The following is a 21,561-nucleotide window of genomic DNA, read 5'->3' as shown; positions in this document are numbered from 1 at the left end:
GACCACAATTGTTTACAATATACATAGATGACCTGGAAGAGGGGACAGAGTGTAGTGCAACAAAATTTGCAGATGACACTAAGATTAGTGGGAAAGCGGGTTGTGTAGAGGACTCAGAGAGGCTGCAAGGAGATTTGGATAGGTTAAGCGAATGGGCTAAGGTTTGGCAGATGGAATACAATGTTGGAAAGTGTGAGGTCATCCACCTTGGGAAAAAAAACAGTAAAAGGGAATATTATTTGAATGGGGAGAAATTACAACATGCTGTGGTGCAGAGGGAGCTGGGGGTCCTTGTGCATGAAACTCTTTTGAGAAAATGAAACTCTTTTGAGCAAACAATCTTTGTTGAATGAAACAATTACCAGGACTGGGATACGAACCCACGAGCGTAAAAACCCATTGGATCACCAGCCCAACGCCTTAACCACTCGGCCATCCTGGTGCATGAATCCCAAAAGGTTAGTTTGCAGGTGCAGCAGGTAATCAGGAAGGCAAATGGAATGTTGACCTTCATTGCGAGAGGAATGGAGTACAAAAGCAGGGAAGTCTTGCTGCAACTGTATAAGGTATTGGTAAGGCCGCACCTGGAGTACTGCGTGCAGTTTTGGTCACCTTACTTAAGGAAGGATATACTGGCTTTGGAAGGGGTACAGAGACTATTCACTAGGCTGATTCCAGAAATGAGGGGGTTACCTTATGATGATAGATTGAGTAGACTGGGTCTTTACTCGTTGGAGTTCAGAAGGATGAGGGGTGATCTTATAGAAACATTTAAAATCATGAAAGGGATAAACAAGATAGAGGCAGAGAGGTTGTTTCCATTGGTGGGGGATACTAGAACTAGGGGGCACAACCTCAAAATACGGAGGAGCCAATTTAAAACCGAGTTGAGAAAGAATTTCTTCTCCCAGAGGGTTGTGAATCTGTGGAATTCTCTGCCCAAGGAAGCAGTTGAGGCTGGCTCATTGAATGTTTTCAAGTCAAAGATAGATAGATTTTTAAGCAATAAGGGAATTAAGGGTTATGGGGAGAGGGCGGGTAAGTGGAGCTGAGTCCACGGCCAGATCAGCCATGATCTTATTGAATGGCGGAGCAGGCTCGAGGGGCTAGATGGCCTACTCCTGTTCCTAATTCTTATGTTCTTATGTTCTTAAAAGGGTGGGTTGCCGCACGCTCCTTCCGCTGCCTGCGCCTGTTTTCTGTATGTTCTCGGCAACGAGACTCAAGGTGCTCAAGAGTGTCCTTGAAACATTTCCTCTGCCCACCTGGGGCTCGCTTGCCATGTAGGAGTTCCGAGTAGAGCGCTTGCTTTGGGAGTTTTGTGTCGGGCATGTGAACAATGTGGCCCACAACGGAGCTGGTCGAGTGTGGTCAGTGCTTCGATGCAGGGGATGTTGGCCTGATCGAGAACACTGACGTTGGTGCATCTGTCAGGGGATTTGCAGGATCTTGCGGAAACATCGTTGGTGGTATTTCTCCAGCGATTTGAGGTGTCCACTGTATATGGTCCACGTCTCTGAGCCATACAGGAGGGCGGGTATCACTACAGCCCTGCAAACCATAAGCTTGGTGCCAGATTTGAGGGTCTGATCTTTGGACACTCTTTTCCTCAGATGGCCGATGGCTGCGCTGGCGCATTGGAGGTGATGTTGAACCTCGTCGTCGATGTCTGTCCTTGCTGATAATAAGCTCCCGAGGTATGGAAAGTAGTCCACGTTGTCCAGGGCTATGCGGTGGATCTTGATGACTGGGGGGCAGTGCTGTCAGGTTGGTGGAGGACCTTTGTCTTACGGATGTTTAGTGTAAGGCCCATGCTTTTGTGCGCCTCGGTGAAGATGTCGATGATGACTTGGAGTTCAGCCTCTGAATGCGCGCAGACACAAGCATCGTCCGTGTACTGTAGTTCGGTGACAGAGGATGAGACGGTCTTGGATCTGGCCTGGAGGCGACGAAGGTTGAACAGGTTCCCACTGGTTCAATAGTTTAGAGGCAGCGAAAGGGGGAGGGGAGGAAAAAACAAAAGAGAAGGTCTGTGATAGGGTGAAAGGCAGGAGTGATTAAATGACAAAAGGTATGATTGTACTGAACCATCCATCCTAGAGATACCTGCATTGCAATTGACCATACTTTACAAGGATGGGATTTTCCTGGGGTGAATCATGATTTCCTTCCCAACCTTCCTGGCAGTCTAGTGGTTAGGAAACATACTGGAATTTCTTGGTCGTCTGGTCAGTTCATGTGGCTGATGTCTCTTCCTGTATGGTTAAGCTGTGCTCTACACTGATACTGGCATTTCGATCAACATATATTTATCTAATTATCTCAGTGAAATTCCAAGTAGTCTTGTGCATTCACCCAGAGCATCGCGCTGCTTGCAATACCGAGGACGATCAGCGCGGCGCTGTCAGTGCTGCAATGTCGAGGACGACCAGTGGCGGCGCTGTAAGTGCTGGCACCGCCGCGCAGTGTTTGCGAGGTGCATCCTGGGAGTTGTAGTTCTCACTCCGGTTCCTCCTCCTCCCGCCCCTTCCTCGGCAAACTACAACTCCCAGGGTGCAGCATCGCGGAAAATTTACCGAAAGCAAAATTAAAGCTTCGGCGGAAGACGACAAAATTGAAAACAAAAAGCAAAGGTGTTTTTTTTTGTCCCTTCTACCACCCGGGGGCTTTATATATATATATATTTCAGGGAGTTGTTTAAACAAACCAAAAAAAATCAAACTGATGAGGTGAGGTTGTGGCGGTGGGAATGATGTTTTGCTGCAGGGCCTGAGGGGCGGAGTTGCTGCGCTTCGCTCGCTCGCTCACTCACTCACCTGCACTCAGTCAGTCCCAGCCTCTGCCCGGAGCACAGCCATGGCAACTGACTACCTGTTTAAGGTGCTACTCATCGGCGACTGCACGGTGGGCAAAACCTCCCTGGTGCAGCGCTACGCCAACGACAATTTCAGCAAGAATTACAAGTCCACCGTGGGAGGTAAGGGGCAGCATGTATTTATTTACTATTGTCACTTGTTTCTTGTGTATGTGTATATATAGTGTATGCTATTTATTTATGGGATTTATTTATAACACACACACACACACTAAATATATAAAAATAAACAAGTGACATAAATAAACGTGTGTGTGTGTTTATTTATGTCACTTGTTTTTTTATATATGTTTGTGTCTATTTATTTATGGGATTATAAAAACCTAAGTTGTATGAACCTTTTTTAATGTGTGAATTTTTGAAATGTTTACTTGTGATTTTTTTTTGTGATTTTTCAAAGAAATACAGACTTGCATTTATATAGCGTCTTTCATGATCACCGGGTGTCTCAAAGCGCTTTACAGCCAATGAAGTACTATTGGAGTGTAGTCACTGTTGTATATGCTTATGATTTTTAAAAAAATATAAGTTGTGAATTTTTTGTTTGTGATTTTTTTTAATGTGAATTTTTAAAATTTGTGATTTTAAATATATATTTATATATAGTGGTGTGAACAAATGGAGGAAGGTTTTCTTGCGTTGGAGAAGAAAACTAATAATGGTATTTACTTTAAAATAGTGTATATTTATTGTGTTTGGAGGAAAGGATTAAAAAAGAACTTTGACTGAAGAGGTTTTGTGGAATGAAGAATACAGTTACTTGCTTGATAAGTTTTTGTAAAGTGGTAAGTAAATAGTGTTACAAGTATATACTCTTCCTAATCTCTCAGTTTGATGTCTTTCCTTTCAGTGCTTTGTAATGTCATTCCATGTTGAAAGTGCTTTCTAAGTGCAACTTGTAGCTTCATTTTTGAGGCTTGGTATCTTTCCTTGTCAGTAGAATTATAAAATCATAGAAAGAGGCCAGTCAGCCCATCTTTGAAAGAGCTATCCAATTAGTTCCACATAACGCTGAAAATGTTTCCTTTTCAAGTAGATATCCAATTGCCTTTTAAAAGTTACTATTGAATCTATTTCCACCACTCCTTTTTAGGGCAGTGCATTTCAGAACATCATAACTTTCTTCATTTAAAATCTCCCCTGGTTCTTTTGCCAATTATTTTAAATCTGTGTCCTCTGGTTATCTGGTTGCCTATGGAAACAGTTTTTCCTTCATTACTTTATTGAAACTCCTCGTGTGAAATTTTTTTAAATCCTTGAGTTAGTCATGTGATATTACTTCAATAAATTTTATATTTAATTAACTGCTGTCACTTTTAGACTGCTGTTGTCTTTAAATTAACTGCATAGAAGTTTCTAAAATGCAAATGGGACACTAAATCTTATTTAAATTCCTGTTTTTTTTGCCGATGATGTTGATGCATTAATTAATTATTAAAGCTTTTGCCAATAATGATGTGGAGGCCTTAATTATTAAAGTTCACTTTATTAAATAAAAAATGAATCTTCAGCATCAGCAATGAAACTAAGAATTCAAGACATTAACCCGCCCAATTATCCTGGAACTTGTCTTGAGACTTTGTAAATTGTGCCAACCTTTCCATGATCCCTGCCCCCTCTTTTATATACTGTCCTGTAGATGCTGACCTGAATTCTGAGTCATTAGGACCAGAATGGAACAAACCATTATCAAGTAAATCTTGTGTGTCTTTTATATGAAATATATTTATTGTAAGAATTAAGATTATAAATCATTTGATACACAAAAGTTTTAGGGAAATTTCTGAAGGGAAAATCCACAAACATGATAAACTTAAAAGCAGCAATGTTTCTGATACAGGTGTGTATATATAAAAAACGATGTACAAGTCTCTGCTTGGTAAACTTTTTTTCCCCTTGTGCTTTGTGTGAAAAATCTAATTTTAAGATGCCCAGTTGTTCTGTTGCTGACCTTTACTCATGTGATTTTCATCCAAGCTGTATAATGAATGTGGGATCATGCTCAGAGTACCTAGATTTCTGCTGTGCAAACTTGTCTTCAGAGTATTATTAAAAAATAAACTTTTCTAATTTCTCGATGACTTTAATCCCTATTGGAGTATTAAACATTTTTAATTATTGGCACTACAAGAACCACACCATAAGCCTTGGAATTATCAATTAGTTTCCTTGACAACGACAACAAATTGTATTTATTTAGCACCTTTTTTAACTGAGGAAAACATCTCCAGGTGCACCACAGGAGTGTTATAAAACAAAATTTGACATCGAGCCACAAAAGGAGAAATGAGGGCAGAGGTAGATAGGAGCACCTTAAAGGAGGATTGAGAGATTTAGACAAGAGTAGGAGTAAATGGAACCTTTCTATTGCAATGCAATCTGAAAAATATATATGGCGTTGAGGTGGGAATGTCTTGTCTATGATGAATTGTCAATTTAAAAAAGCACTGTCAGAACATGAGCTGTGTATCAGCTGGGTATGTACAAATTAAGTTGCTCGTGACTGTAAAGATGATGTGTGGGCAGAGCTGTGCATGAGGAAATGCTTTTTGAAGATTCAGTTAGGCTCAGCCTTCCTCTCTCAATTAAGGACAAATGGGAAAGGCTTGCAGGAAGTGTTGAGAAATATTAACAAGCCTGCATGAGATTGTAATTGTCTTGTGTTTCAAGTTATGAGGGACATAATTCAGCAATCAGTAGAAGTAGAGTCCTTTATATGAGTGGAGGGGTAATTGAAACTATATACCAAATTCTTAAATTGTTTTTGAGGCTGTGGTTACGTTGACAATCAGTTTCACAAACTCACGCAAGGGACGGGTGATAATTAAAGAGTGAGCTTTCTAATTTGGAGAAGCAGTCAAGTGGATTGAAAACCAGTGGATTCATTGCAAAGCACACCTGCTGTGCTACCACATCATAAGCTGCTGGTCATTTTGTAACTATGTTGTGTACTGAGCTTTAGACTGCCTCTAACAAGTACATAAAGTACAATGAGTATATTTACAAGGTTTTGTTCTGTTGGCAGCCCTATGCTATTCACTAGATCTCTTTATTTTCCAAGGAACAGTATCTCACATATGAGCATCTCTCATAGCTCAATTTTTTTTTTTAACCCAGAAACCAGTTGCACCAGTAACAGAATACCAAGTCAGTTATAAAGGCCATTTTAAAACTGAATAAATACACAACTTAAGTTTTAGGCTATCCTTTGACATACACAATGCTTCTACATAGTATGTCATTGTGTGATCGACAATGAGAATGCTGCAGCAAGTGTTTTTACACTAATGCAACTAGGGCAGGTCATGTGCACATAACCTGTTTCATTCTCTTTCCATGAAGGGCATGCAATCCTTCCTGCCTGATTTTCCTCTGTGTGCAGTGCCCGTGCTTTTATATACGGGCACTAAAGACAAAATCTACCAGCTGATTCATCTTCCCGTAGTGGGAAGAACCCATTTATGTACATCTATCTCCATCTGCTTTTTTAAGAACTTTATGGCAATGGCAGTATTTTAAAACAATCCTTTCTCCCATATTTCAACAGTTTTGCATCCTGTATGACACTTAACATTTCATAGGGTAAAAGATGGAGATAGATGTACATAAATGGATTCTTCCAGCTGATTCATGTTTCTGTAATGGGTAGATTTTGTCTTTAGTGCCTGTATATAAAGCATAGGCACTGCAGAGGAAAATCAGGCAGGAAGGATTGAATACCCTTCATGGAAAGAGAATGAAACAGGTTATGTGCACATGATCTGCCCTGCCCCATTTCTCCCTCGTTGCTGCGCCTAGATGATTGTTAATGTCCAGGTGCTGAGGATAACAATCTACCCCAATATTTGTCACAAGTGCAATTTCTCACATGGTGGGGTGGGGGGGGGGCGAGTACATTGGATGTGCATTTATCAGAACTAAGTGTTAGTCCAATGTACAATTAGACACTGGAAGTTTCCTATCATTTTCACTCATTTATTATACTACTTCAAGTGCCAGCTTGGCTAACAGAGCTCTCTCAGCTGAGTCCTATGATTGTCGTTTCAAGTGCCACTCTGAATTGAGCAAATAATCTAGATTGCTGCGTCAGTGTAGTACTGAGGAAGTGCTGCATTGTAGGAGGTGCCGTCTTTCAGCTAAGTCTTCAAACTTAAGGCGCTGTGTAGATGGTACTTTTTCCAAAGAGTAGGGAATTTTCTTGGCCAACACTCGTCCCTCAATCACCACAAATAATCGGTCATTCCCCTCCTTACTGTTTGTGGGGCCTTGCGTGCACATTGGCTGCCTTGTTTGCCTAGACAGCAGTGAAGCACTTCAAAAGTAATTCATTGGTTGTAAAATGCTTTGGAATGTCCTGAGGTTGGGGGAAACTGCTGTACAAACTCAAGTTATTTCCTCTTCTTGTACAACTTTCACTTTATTTCGTTTACAGATTCTGTACTAGTTGGTAGCAACTAACTAATGAACATTGCTATAAAAGGTGATTACACAGCAGGAAAGCTGTCATAATTTCATCAGTCTTCCATATTTTAGTATAAATTAATGTGAAAATAAAGTCATCTTTATCACTGAGCTTTAATCAACCTATTATGACTAAAGTTTAGGAATGGTTGTATAGTTTTCTTTTTTTTTTAAATGGAGAATTTGAGTCTATGACTGGTAACAAACCCCTTTAACAGGATTTCAATGAACATTCCTCCATGTAGCTAAAGATGGTAAATTCACAGCCTTACCCTTTCCTGATAACTAATCAAAATGATTAGTGTAGTAAAAGATTGTGATGCCTGCATAATGACTCCCAATGTTTGTGCACTGAGATTCTTCCTCTTTTAAAATTCTGTTTACAGGCATAATCTTTGTGCAATTTCTCTCTTTGGAATGTACTTCTTGCATGACAATTGGAGATGATGCAATCAAATGAGTCAAATATATAATAATGCTCTGGGGCTTTCCTGCCTGATCTATTCATTTCAGTACTATATCCTTCCTCAATTTGAATTGGTTTGCAGGTGCAATACTGATTGGTGTCTGCTGGCTCTCTAATTATTATGGACATTGCAATGGAAAGTTGTTGTAGGGTTGCATGACCTTACATGAGTTATTTCAAGGAAGTGTACCATCCCATCCTGGGGGGAGAGGAAAACTGAATTAATAGAAATTTCCATCACAGATGGAGGCCATTCGACCCATCGTGTCTGCCGGCCAAAAAAGAGCTATCCAGCCTAATCCCACTTTCCAGCTCTTGGTCTATAACCTTGTAGGTACAACACCAAGTGAGATGAAAGGGTTGTCATATGAAGGCAGGTTGGGCCTATACTCATTGGAGTTTAGAAGACTTGAGTGATCTTACTGATCTGAGGGGGCATGACAGGGTAGATGCAGAGAGGATGTTTCCCCTCGAGGGGGAATCTAAAACTAGGGGGCATAGTTTCAGAATAAGGGGTTGCCCATTTAAAACGGAAATGAGAAGGAATTTCTTCTGAGGGTAGTGAATCTTTGGAATTCTCTACTTCAGAGAGCTGTGGAGGCGGGTCATTGAATGTATTTAAGGTGAAGATACACAGATTTTTGAAAGATAAGGGTTATGGGGAGTTGAGGACCGGATCAGATCACCCATGATACTGAATGGCGGAACAGTCTCGGAGCCAAATGGCCGACTCCTGCTCCTGTGTCTTATGTTATGTTCTTGTATCCAAGTACTTTTTAAATGTGAGGGTTTATGTCTCTACCCTCCTTTCAAACAGTGAGTTCCAGACCCCACCACCCTCTGGGTGAAAAAAAGTTCTCAACATCTCTAATTCTTCTGATTACTTTAAACCTATGTTTTAAATGTATGAAGTGGTCCATTTTACTTCTGTGGAATTAGAGTAGCAGAGGGGGATTTTTCAACATAGTAGAAGGGAACTATAATCACATGTTTTACCCCCAAATGTTTTAACAGGAAGGAGATTTATTGAGGCACCTGAAGCAGAGTTCTCATGGCTGGTTTTTTTTTGTTGACAATGTGACTAATGCTGACCCTTGACTGTTAATTGGATCATTGCTAAATTATTGAACATTGTTTTAAAGATTGTTTTTCTATTCAGGATGTTAGTTGTATTTTCTTTGTCTCACTACTTTTAGTTGACTTTGCACTGAAGATCATACAATGGTCTGACACAGAGACTGTTCGACTCCAGCTTTGGGACATAGCAGGTAAGTGCTGCTTTTAATTTTATGCACTCAACCAGAGAAGTTTAAAATAGAGGCTATTCTTAAATATATATATATCTATCTTGAGTGGTCTCCCAATTCCAATGTTAGTACAGCTCCCAGGCAATGTTCCCTATAATTTTATTTGGGGGTGTGCAGCCCCTTTGGGCCGCACAGGCCCTTATTCACAGTTTTCTGCATGCGCGAACTTTAGCCTTGCAAACGTGAGTCCCGGGCTGCGTGGGACTGGCTGACATCTGCGCGGCTGTGCAGCTTATAGGGAACGTTGCTCCCAAACCCCTGACCTCTGTCACCTAGAAGGACAATGGCAACGGGCACATGGGAACACCACCAAGTTCCCCTCCAAGTCTCACACCAACCTGATGTGGAGATATATTGCCGTTCCTTCGTCGTCAGTGGGTCAAAATCCTGGAACTCCCCCCTCCCTCCCTAACAGCACTGTGGAAGCACCTTCACCACAGGGACTACTGCGGCTCAAGAAGGTGGCTCATCACCACCAGGGTAATTAGGGATAGACAATAACAGCAGTGAAGCCCACATCCCATGAATGGATTTTTTTTTAAATAAGTTGTTACGTATGAATAAAGAATCTGACCAGATACTGTGAGCTTAAAGTAAAGTGTGACCTCAGTCTTTTATTACAGGTCTCTAGAGTGCCTCTCCAGCCTGTGAGGCCTCCTTAAGTACAGGTGCTCCCAAGGGATTATGGGATCCCTTGGGACTCCAGGGGATGAGCCCTCTGGTGGCTAAACAAGGTATTTACAGGTTTACATGTATAACATAAATGATGCAGCAAATGAAATGGGACACCATTGGAAAAGAATGGCACAACTCATTAGTCAGCTCCCTTCTGAACTCTTGTAAGCATACAAGTATTTTACACTGGTTTTAAAAAAATAAATAAAATTAAATTGCAGTAAGAGCCCCAAGATTAGCTGCTTGGGATATATGTCAGTCGGGATAGAAACATCATCTGTAGTCAGAAACATGATTTGAGTTTGCGAGGCAATAATCGCCTGTTGACCATCATGTAGCAAGTTTTCTATCTTGGAAGTTGCATTAGGGAGCTGTGCTAAGTAAAGATGGCCATTTTTGCACATCTACTGGTAGTGGACTCCTGAATGATGGCAAAATTCTGGAAGCAGATCGCCTTTCCTTTACCTTCTGACCCAGCTCGATGGTGAGGAATAGTGTATGGCATGGAGAGACCTGGCCAAATATAAAGCAATTACATTTTTAAAAAGTTAATTCATATGTAACCAAATAGAATGGGGATACTTTTTATATTTACTTTTTGTGAAGTGTTTTTTAAATAAAAGGCCAGTGTACATTTAAGGGTATAATCCAGCATAAAGTCCTACCCTGGCGTTATCGTCTGCGTGAAATTTAAAGAATATATATATTTTTTAAGTTGTTTGACATTGTTGTCTGACTAATTTACAATTCTAGATGCAATCTTTTTCTCTCAAATGTCAAAGGATAAAGCAGAGCCTTATTCCACAAAATTCTTATCAGATGAACCATTTTTAGGTGGGTCACTAACTCTCGTGTAGAATGTTTGACTCCCAATGTGAGGGCTGAGTTCACATCCCAGCCTTGCCTGCCTCTTGCACTTGGTCCTCCTTCACTAAGTTTTTGGTGCTTCTGGCCTGCAGGCGTGTGTGTGAATTCGACGCAGGAAGAAAGAATTGGTTTTAATCACAGAAATGCCCTTGTTGACTGGCTGTCTGTTGTGGTACAAAATATAATCCAAAACATTAAGAGCCTTGTAACTAAGAGATTATGACACACAGAACTGGGATTAAAAGTATAATCATAACTCTTATCCCCATTTGTAAGATTTAACTCGAACTAGGTGGAAGGGAAAGTCCTTGGTAGATCACATTGCTGACAGATAACTGCAGAACATATGTGTTTTCTCAGAATTTTGTTTTCTAAAATGTACCATTAGTGTACTTGGGAGGCATGGTGGGGGGCTGTGATTTAAGATTTCTTTGTTTTCCAGCATATTCTGCTTTAAAATGAGATCCCTAATATAACATTCATAGCAATATTATGCATTGCAGAGGCATATATTGGTGTCCTCTCAACTGTAGAGTTATCCAGCACTGTTCAAGTGTTTCCGCTTCACTGTTTGTTAGCATGAATTGTAGAATAGTTGAATGAGTGATGATGATAATGCCCTAGTTGTGAATGTTGTGTTAGTTAAAAGAAAGAAAACCCACTCTTACCCAGAATGAAGATACTCCACTTGTTTGGGCACTTGAGTAAGGGATTGGTATTTGACAACCGAATGTTGTTCTGCTTTATATCTAGTACACTCAAACGATTAGTTATAACATGAGTCAGTTACTGAGCTTCCCCAATATTTTAAATACATGCCTCAGCAAGTTGCTTTATTTAAAATTTCTATATTTTGTAATGGAGTGAGATACCAAATTTGTCTGCTGAATAATGAATGTGTACTTTATTTCTTTTCTCCCTTTCTTCCCCACCACCAATGTTCCTTCTAATTTATTTCCCCCCTGCGCAGTATCTTCCAGCGGCAACAGCTTACAAACAGCCTGTGCGGGACCTCCCGATTGTGCACCTTTTGGGGCAATATTGCCCACCCCCAATTTTTGACACTTGAATATTTACCAGAAAGAGACTTTCATCATTTCACAGGAGATGAAAGGACTGTATTGCAAGTCAGCGCCCTGCTTAGTGAATAAATGATTAACTTGTGTTCTTAGGCCAAGAGCGATTCACCTCCATGACCAGACTATATTACAGAGACGCAGGAGCGTGCATCGTCATGTTTGATGTGACAAATACAACAACGTTCCGCAATTGCCTCAAATGGAAGCATGATTTAGACAGCAAAGTAGCTTTGGTGGATGGAAGCCCAGTGCCATGTGTCCTCTTGGCAAACAAGGTGAATTATAGAAGTAGATTAGATGCAGCATTTGTCTGCTTCCAGGATTTATACTGACTGTGCAATTTTGTAAAGGAAAGCCTTGCAACTCTAAAGTAAACAGGGTGCACTTAGACTAATTTATAGTAAAACATAACTTGTTAAACTTTAAAAAAATAAATGGTAACCAGAACTCCTCAGTACAAAAATCTGTTGATTTTTGAGCATTTTTCAGCTGTGGCTCAGTGGATAACTCTCCTGAGTTACAAGATTGTGGGTTCAAGTCCCACCCCAGGGACTTAACATAATGAATAGGAGCAGGCCATTTGGCCCTTTGAGCCTACTGTCATTCAGTAAGATCATGGCTGATCTGCAACCTCAACTCCACTTTCCTGCACTATCCCCATATCCCTTGATTCCTTTAATATCCAAAAATCTATCAATCACTGTATTGACTGTATTCAAAGATTGAGCCTCCACTCAAAGACTTAAACATATAAATCTAGGCTGACACTCCAGTGCGGTGCTGAGGGAGTGCTGCACTGTCAGAGGTGCTGTCTTCAGATGAGACGTTAAACCGAGGCCCCATCTGTTCTCTCAGGTGGATGTAAAAGATCCCACGGCACTATTTCGAAGATGAGCATGGGAGTTATCCCTGGTGTAATGGAAAATATCTCACTCAATCAACATCACTAAAAAGAGATTACCTGGTCATTATCACATTGCTGTTTGTGGGAGCTTGCTATGTGCAAATTATCTGCCATGTTTCCCACATTACAACAGTGACTAGACTCCAAAAGTACTTCATTGGCTGTAAAGTGTTTTGTGACATCTGGTGGTCGTGAAAGGCGATATATAAATGTAAGTCTGTAATTATTTCCTTCCAAAGAAAATAATGGCCTAGAAATCCCGGTTGGCTGCTTCTCGCGGGCAATCTGGTAAAAGAAACTTTAAAAAAGAAGCGCATTTGCCTGAAGCTGCTGCACACACGCGAGTTCCCGGTCCTGAAGTCACCAGTGACTGCGGGTTGCAGCGCATGCACATCAAGACGTGTGCAGGGCTGGAGCTGCAGTCACATGGCTCTGGGCAGCCAATCGGGTAAAGTATGTAAATAACCTGCTTAGGTGTATTTTAACTTCAAGATCGTGGTCCAGAATTTGCGGTTGGAGGCTTCCCGCAGGTGGATGCCCCCGACCACACAAATTTCCACGGAAGTACTTGGTGGTCTCGGAGGTAAGGAGACTTGCAGTCCTGGGCCTCTACGCAAAGGCCTTCGTAGACACACACGTATCCGAGGAGCGTATGGGCTTTGTACGCATCACTGGGGTCACGTGGGCCGGCCCAACCTATGAGAGTAAGGGGATCCCCATTCATACCTGTGGAGGTTCCGTATATAATGGGAATACCCCCAAAAACACACGCACTGAAAATATATTTAAAAGAAATTAAAATGGAATTTAATTAATTTTTAAACATTGATAAACTAATTTACATATTTTAAAATGTGAGGGTCTAAAAAAAACAATTTAAACTGTTTAAATTATTGAAAAAATGTATTGTGTGCTTTAAAAGTCTTACACTGATAATCAGTCATAAGAATTTGAAGGACATTCGCTGGGCAGGAGTTGGACAAATAGTCCAACTTTCTGCCTGCGGAAGCCCTCTAGTTTTGGAGGAGTGCTATCTGTCGAGAATTGCAAGTTTCAGGTTTAGGTACATGCGCTTCGCATTCCTAAACCTGGAACTAGCGGGGATCCCACTGGCCCTGAATTATGTTCCCCCTCAATCCTTTCCTCAAATGAAAAGTAAACTTAACCTTATAACTCAAATCGCCCATATGACCTGTCTTTGAACTCTCTAATACATCAAAAACTTTTTTGAAAATAAGAGTGATGAAAGTTGTCTTCCAAATGTCCCTTTACCAATGTCTTAAGGGTTTTAACTGTTTTGACTTCTGCTTGGGGTTCTTGAGATTCACCCTGGATCCCATTAGTTCTTCTGCAGCAACCTTTCATTGATATTTTGGGATGTTCAAATTCTTTCATTTGCACCCTTTTCAATGTACACACATCCATTGTGTTTGTTTCTTATGTGCATTACTTTTTATGTGCTTCCACATTAAATTCCATCTGCCATTTCTGTTTGATTTATTCAGATTAATTTGAATGCAATTAATCTGGTCACCTGCTCGTATAGTTGTTTGCAGCAAGTTTCCTTTTAATTTTTGTACGGGTGCTCTTTTCTTCAATTGGATTTTTGAATAATATGAAGAACAAAAAACCCAGAAGACTGCTGCACATCTCCACAAGTCACTACTCAACATGCAAACCCCTTCTATTTATTGTTGCCTTGTATTTATTTTGCCGTGCCAATTTTTAGGTACTTTGATGTCTTTTTGGTTCCTGTCTCTCATAATTCAGCTCAGTCTTTAGGTTGGCTTGCATTGTTTTTGGTCTTTTACTGTGCGTGCACACACACTTCTTTTCACATGCTTGAAGTGGTTTAGCAGTTTTTCTCTGGCCCCTTGTATACATTGCTAACTGTAACAGCAATAATATTGGAGCCCCCTGTGCTCGCAATACTGATGGGGATGCGAGTTCATCGTTTCCTGATCTCAAGCAAAGGTGGCAAACGGAAACCCGGTGCTTCCCTCAACAAATAGTTGGCCATCAGAAGGAACGGTTGCTCTTGTTGCTGTTAAAGAAAAGAAAGACATGCATTTATATAGCACCTTTCACGGCCACCTGACGTCTCAATCAAGTACATTTGGAGTGTAGTCACTGTTGTAATGCATCTGTTGTGCACCTTCTACCTGCCAACAGTGGAGTAGTATTGGTGGATGTTTGGGAGTAGGTCTTCAACCTCTTCCGGTCAAGCAGGTGTGTGCTGCACGGAAATGTGAATTAGGGGAGAGAAAAAAAACTCCATTGCCAAAATAAAGTTCATGTTACAAAATTGACCACTAGATGGTGCTCGAGTTATTGGGATAAACTGTAGCACCATCGAACAGTATTTTAAATACCATACACACATGAGCTGTAAGAAAAATTCGCAGCATAATTAAATATTCTTTGATATCTTTTTCAAAATACAATAAATCTGTGATCATCATGATTTATTGTTACTACTTCTCCAATATAGATTGAATGGGGGGGAAGAGTTAAATGAGATTCTGGTTTTATGACTTGACTTTTTTTTTAGAACTGCCTTTACAAAAGAACACAAATAGGAGCAGGTGTAGGCCATTTAACCCCTCGAGCCTGCTCCGCCATTTAATAAGATCATGGCTGATCTGATCATGGCTGATCTGATCATGGATTCAGTTCCACTTCCCTGCCCGCTCCCCATAACCCTTTATTCCCTTTATCGCTTAAAAATCTGTATCTCCACCTTTAAATATATTCAATGACCCAGCCTCCACAGCTCTCTGGGGCAGAGAATTCCATAGATTTGCAACCCTCAAAGAAGAAATTCCTCCATCATTTGTAAATGGATGGCCCCCTTATTCTGAGACTCTGCCCCCTAGTTTTAGTTTTCCCCCATGAGTGGAAATATACTCTCTGCATCCATCTTGTCCAGCCCTCTCATTATCTTATGTTTTGATAAAATCACACCTCATTGTTCTGAACTCCAGTGATCCAACCTACTCAACCTATCTTAATAAGTCAACCCCCCTCCTCTCTGGAATCAACCTAGTGAACCTTCTCCGAACAGCCTCTAATGCAAGTATATCCTTTCTAAAATACGGAGACCAAAGCTACCTCACCAATATCCTGTACAGTTGTAGCAGGACTTCTCTGCTTATATACTCTCTCCCCATTCCATTTGCCTTCTAATTACTTGCTGTACCTGCATACTAACTTTTTGTGTTTTATCCACAAGGATGCTCCGTTCCCTCTATACTGAAGCACTTTGCAATTTTTCTGCATTTAAATTTAAATCTGCTTCTGAGTTTTTTCTGCCAAAGTGGATAACCTCACATTTTCCTACATTATACTCCACCTACCAAATTTCTGCCCACTCACTTAGCCTGTCTATATCCCTTTGCAGATTTTTTTTGTGTCCTCTCAATTTGCTTTCCCCCCCATCTTTGTGTCATCAGCAAACTTGGTTACATTACACTCGGTCCCTTCATCCAAGTCATTAATATAGATTGTAAATAGTTGAGGCCCTAGCACCGATCCCTGCAGCACCCCACTAGTTACTGTTTGCCAACCGGAAACTGACCTATTTATCCCGACTGTCTCTTTTCTGTTAGTTAGCCAATCCTCTATCCATGCTAATATATTACCCCCAACCCCGTGAACTTTAATCTTGTGCAATAACCTTTTATATGGCACCTTATCGAATGCCTTCTGGAAATCCAAATACACCACATCCACTATCCACTAGTTCCACCTTGCTCTTTACATCCTCAAAGACCTCCCAACAAATTTGTCAAACATGATTTCCCTTTCATAAAACCATGCTGCCTCTGCTTGATTGAATTATATTTTTCCAAATGACCTGCTACTGCTTCCTTAATAATGGATTCCAACATTTTCCCAATGACAGATGTTAGGCTAACTGGTCTATAGTTTCCTGCTTTCTTTCTGCCTCCTTTTTGAAACCGTGGCGTTACATTTGCGGTTTTCCAATCCGCTGGGACCTCCCCAGAATCCAGGGAATTTTTGTAGAGTACAACCAATGCATCCACAATCCCTGCTGCCACTTTTAGGACCCTAGGATGCAATCCATTATTTTACCGAGTACTACTACTTTAATGATAGTGATTGTATTAAGTTCCTCCCTCCCGATAGCCCCTTGATTATCCTCTATTGGGATGATTTTAGTGTCTTCTACTGTGAGATTGATGCAAAATATCTGTTCAAAGTCTCTTGCCATTTCCCTGTTCCCCATTATTAATTCCCCAGTCTTGTCCTCTAGGAGACCAACATTTACTTTAGCCACTCTTCCTTTCTATGTACCTGCAGAAACTCTTACTATCTTTTTATATTTTGTGCTAGTTTACTTTCATCTATCTTCCCCTCATTTTTTTTTTTAGTCGTGCTTTGCTGGCTTTTAAAAGTTTCCCAATCCTCTGGTCTCCCACTAGTCTTGGCCACATTGTATGCCCTTGTTTTCAATTTGATACCATCCCTTATTTCTTTAGTTAGCCACGGATGGTTATCCCTTCTTAGACTTTCCTTCTCATTGGGATATATTTCAAATATCCGCCACTGCTCGTCAACTGTCCCACTCTGTAATCTATTTTCCCAGTCCACTTTAGCCAACTCTTCCTTCATACCTTTGTAGTCTCCTTTATTTAAACTTAGGACACTGGTTAGAGATCCAACTTTCTCACCCTCCAACTGAATTTGAAATTCAACCATATTATGGTCACTCATTCCTAGAGGATTCTTTACCAGGAGATTGTTTATTAATCCTGTCTCATTACACAGTACCAGATCTAAGATAGCTTTAACAATGTCACATGTTTCCTTTACCAACTGCCGAAGAGAAATATCCCTACCACCAATGGGAATTCAAACAAAATCTTCATTTTAGAGGTCGCTGAAAGTTTATTTTTCATCCCATCCATAGTTGTTTAGAAATAACTATTAGTAATTTTAAGTGTTTAGAAAAGGGTACTTTTTGCTTTAACTTCCTAAACTGGAATTTTATATTTAGATAATACTTTAATGGAAAAAATAACCTTTTTTGTTTTGTCATGTTCAGTGTGTTTTTTTTTTAATCCCCAAATAGTGTGACTTGTCAGAATGGGCAATCAGCAGAAGTGAGATTGATCTGTTCAGTAAAGAAAACCATTTTGTTGGTTGGATTGAAACTTCTGTGAAAGAAAACAAAAATGTTGCTCAAGCCATGAGGTATGTTGTGGAACTACTCCAAAGAATTTGCTGCTCTCGTTTCTGTCATCATGGAATATTTTACAGGAAATTTTAATTGAAAGACATGGCTTTTCTTTGCCAGTTCCTTTAAAATTCAAATGGAATTCTGGACATTCGAACCTTGTTTATATAGATGAGCATTTTACTTTAAGTCTTTCAACATTAACTTAGGTTTCCCTTTTGTTTTTCAGAGTATTAGTAGATTGTTTGATGTCAAAACCTAGTTTGGGATCTCCGACCCAAAACCAAGGGGATTATATTCAGCTAAGGGATGTGCCAACAACTGAAAATCATCAGAATTCAGGATGCTGTTGAACAGTCATAATGCACTACATATGTCGAGGGAATTTGTATTCTCACCAAGTCTTCCAATGCACTGGATTGAGTAGTTTTCACCAGACTAGTTCTGGAGGAGTTCTGAACATTGAAATGTTGTAAGCTTCGCAGCCATGTAAGTTAATGCCAATTTTTTGATTATTGAATTGATTTGATCTTTGGTCAAAGTTTTAAATTGGTTCGTTGGCTAATTGCACCTGAAATTCAGTTCTAGTCTCCCGGTTGATGCAGGGTTAGAAGTCGAACTTTGATTTTATTCTAGCTTCACTCCAGATAGTAATTACTAAAGGTTCGGGCTTGGAAAAAAACTTGGCTTACAAAAACCAAAGTTGGCCTTCAGTATTATAAATTTGCGAATTGCTCTTTGTAAGTTTTCCTGTTCAAACTCCACCAGCATAAGAGTTTAATCTAATGTCAGGGAGGAAAAGAATAAACTGCTCACAGGATTTTTCTTTCAATGAACTGTTCACTTTATACAGTTGTATATACTTGTGCCAGTGCATCTGGAATTCTGTACAAACCAAATGTTGAGCATTCTGTACTATACTTATTTGCTATTGTACATAATGTATTCTGTGCTACAAGACTTTCACATTAAAAAGTATAATAAATCAGACACGATATTGCAGACGTACATCCACAGGAAATAGAAATTTGACGAATCTTAAGGGAGTCTATAAGCCACTTGATTAGAATGTGTTATTTCTAGCTTTTATTACCATAATGTAATGAGGCAATAAATAGTTTTATTGCAGCCAATTCTGGAAAGCAAATTAACTAGTAGTTGGGTAACCATTGTCTTTAGCTTTTTATGGGTGAATGTGTGCACATCATAACTGGGAGTTTTTTCACTTTTGATCAGCAATGGATTTGTTTGCTGTAGAATTGCTGATTCATTTTTTATAAGACCAAAAATTAGAAGTATTGCTTCACCAACAAGCTCCTCGGTCCAGTGGTGACGGCAGTTATATTGACTTTTGAATTAATTAATTAATCTTGCTAACACTTTTATGAGAGAATGATTGTATTTGTGGCGTTAGATTTTCTTTATCTATCATCTGTATAAACCACACTGAAATTATTTTGTACGCTATCATCTGATGGTTGGGTATCATTTTGGGAGTTTCTGAATCTTTCAGAGTGTGATATTTATATATATTTTTTAAAAAACACATTCCAGCTGAAGGGGCAATTTGGATTTAATGAATCAGAAAAATCCATGACTGCTGACTTTTGTTGCTCTTGCCTTTTTATTTCCACCAACTTGGTGCCTTTGAACAAATGTTTTTTTTCTATATTTTCTTCATAGTATTTTTGGAATAACCTTCATTTGTGAAATTGCGACTGCAATGCTCAAAGGATTAATAAGCATTTGAATTGATTTTGTGATCTTTAAGTTTGTGCCTTCCATTCAGCCAAGGTGGGGATACGATTTCCTTCCAGACCTTTGCCAAATGACATTCAAAGTGGGGGCAAAGAGTTACTACTGATAGACCAGTGGACTTCTACATTTGTGCTTCTCGGAACTTAATTTGGTTGTGTATAAACGGTGACATTTGGGGAAATGTCTTGGCAATCACAGGAACATTTTGATCACTAATATTATTTGTAACTTGCTAGTAAACTATTGCTTTAAGAAAGAGCCTTTTGAAATAGTTTTGACTAATCAACAATTATGGCAGCTTTGGTGGAAGTGGTTTGGGTGACACTATGAATTCCTGATTGTTCATGGGTTGGCTTTGGGTACTAATTCATGTGAAATGGGGAATTCCTGTATGGAAGTTTATTTTGTGATGTATGTATCAAATTAGTTAATTTGCAATCTGTAAAATATGAGGGAAGAACTGACCTCATTCCTGTATAATGTATTTTTTAATGGATTAGTACTTCCCTCAGTCTGAAGTAGTTGTTGGCAACATAAGGGTACCAAATACATTGCCTTTCTTATTTTTCCATAATGTTTGTAATATAGACTATGTTGCTCCTTGTGGTGATGTGTAGTAAAATCCCAGTATTACTGCTGATCACCTCGTGATTTGACCACAAATAGAAGGCCCCTCCCTCCAGTGCTGGCAAACTGTGGATAAAGTCTAAATTGAGCTTCCCTTTCGCACCATGACCTCTAACTGTATGTAAAGAATAATGCTGGGCTACCATGGTAATAACTCATCTTTGGACTGGGGTGAGATTGCTGAAATGCTGCAGCCTTGTGGTTTGTGGTGTCATCTCATCCTCAAACCACAGGTAGACTTCTTGTATTTATCATAGAAAAGTATTTCACAGAAGGAGGCCATTCGGCCTATCGAGTCTGCGTCTGCTCTTTAGAAGAGTAATCCAGTTAGTCCCACTCCCCCGTTCTTTCCCCATATCCCTGCAATTTTTGTCATCCAGTATTTATCCAATTCTTTTGAAGGCTACTATTGAATCTACCGCCCCATCAGAGAGTGTGTTCCAAATCCTAATCGCTCATTGTGTAAATAAAGATTTTCTTCCTGTTACCTTTTGGTTCTTTTGCCAATCAACTTAAACCTGTGCCCTCTGGTTATCAACCCTTCAGCCATTGGAAACAGTTTTTCTTTATTTACTGTCTAAACACTTCATGATTTTGTACACCTCTCAAATCTCCTCTTGGCCTTCTCTGCTCCAAGGAGAACAGCCCCAGCTTCTCCAGTTTATGACTAAGAATGTAATCCAAATGGCTTCCTCCTATATTTTGATACTATTATGAACTTTGTTAAACAAGTTTGAAGCAGTCAAGCACTTGTAGCGATTTTACATTGTTTTGTATGTGAAAAATATATGTAATATTTAAAAATAAAGAATTTATTTTATAAAAAAACATGTTGTATTGCCAGTAAATGAACTTGGGTTTGTGGGGGAGAGTTGTATATTGGTGTTGCCTTGGCACACCATGATTAAACCAGCCATCTTGTGTAAAAAGGAAGAGCTGCTGTGTTTTTAAAAAAAATAGTGAGTGCAAAGCAGATAGAAAGACTTGGATTTATATAGCGGCTATCACGACCACCAGATTTCAGTGCTTTACAGCCAATGAAGTACTTTTGGCGTGTGTAGTCACTCAAACAGCAATGTGATTGATAATGAGTGGATAATTTGTGTTTTTTTGTTATGTTGATGGAGGGATAAATATTGACCAGGACAGTACTACCACGTGCTGCTGCGGTGTAAAGAGGTTGGTGGGTAAACAGAATTCAGATGCATTTCATGTGGCTTATTTGTAGTAATTACTTAATATTTGAAAATGCCTATTCCATCTACCTGTTTTAGTACTTTTAATGGCCGGAAAATCTAGAAAATATAAGTTGGTAGCTGCACTTTTCCCCCTGATTTTATAA

General features: G+C 39.8%; 1 protein-coding gene and 1 non-coding gene across 3 annotated transcripts; one reads left to right on the top strand and one right to left on the bottom strand.

Annotated features, from left to right (window-relative positions):
- Positions 1-359: 359 nt before the first annotated feature.
- Positions 360-442, bottom strand: trnat-ggu (transfer RNA threonine (anticodon GGU)). Its single transcript has one exon. It is a non-coding gene; the product is annotated as a tRNA-Thr (tRNA).
- Positions 443-2,564: 2,122 nt separating this feature from the next.
- Positions 2,565-21,002, top strand: LOC139227930 (ras-related protein Rab-7L1-like). 2 transcript variants are annotated; one of them, XM_070859085.1, is made up of 6 exons: positions 2,952-2,977; positions 7,308-7,355; positions 8,999-9,070; positions 11,824-12,005; positions 17,730-17,851; positions 18,064-21,002. In XM_070859085.1, exons 2-6 carry the CDS (start codon positions 7,337-7,339, stop codon positions 18,185-18,187), a joined length of 519 nt encoding a protein of 172 aa, XP_070715186.1. In that variant the 5' UTR covers positions 2,952-2,977; positions 7,308-7,336; the 3' UTR covers positions 18,188-21,002. The 2 variants fall into 2 exon arrangements, with proteins under 2 accessions (XP_070715185.1, XP_070715186.1); XM_070859084.1 differs by lacking the exon at positions 7,308-7,355 and having other exon boundaries at positions 2,565-2,977.
- Positions 21,003-21,561: the final 559 nt, after the last annotated feature.

This window comes from Pristiophorus japonicus, chromosome 17 (assembly GCF_044704955.1).
Source record: "Pristiophorus japonicus isolate sPriJap1 chromosome 17, sPriJap1.hap1, whole genome shotgun sequence".
Taxonomy (NCBI): domain Eukaryota; kingdom Metazoa; phylum Chordata; class Chondrichthyes; family Pristiophoridae; genus Pristiophorus; species Pristiophorus japonicus.
The sequence above is the reverse complement of the archived record's forward strand: the minus strand, read 5'-3'. Positions and strand labels throughout refer to the sequence as shown.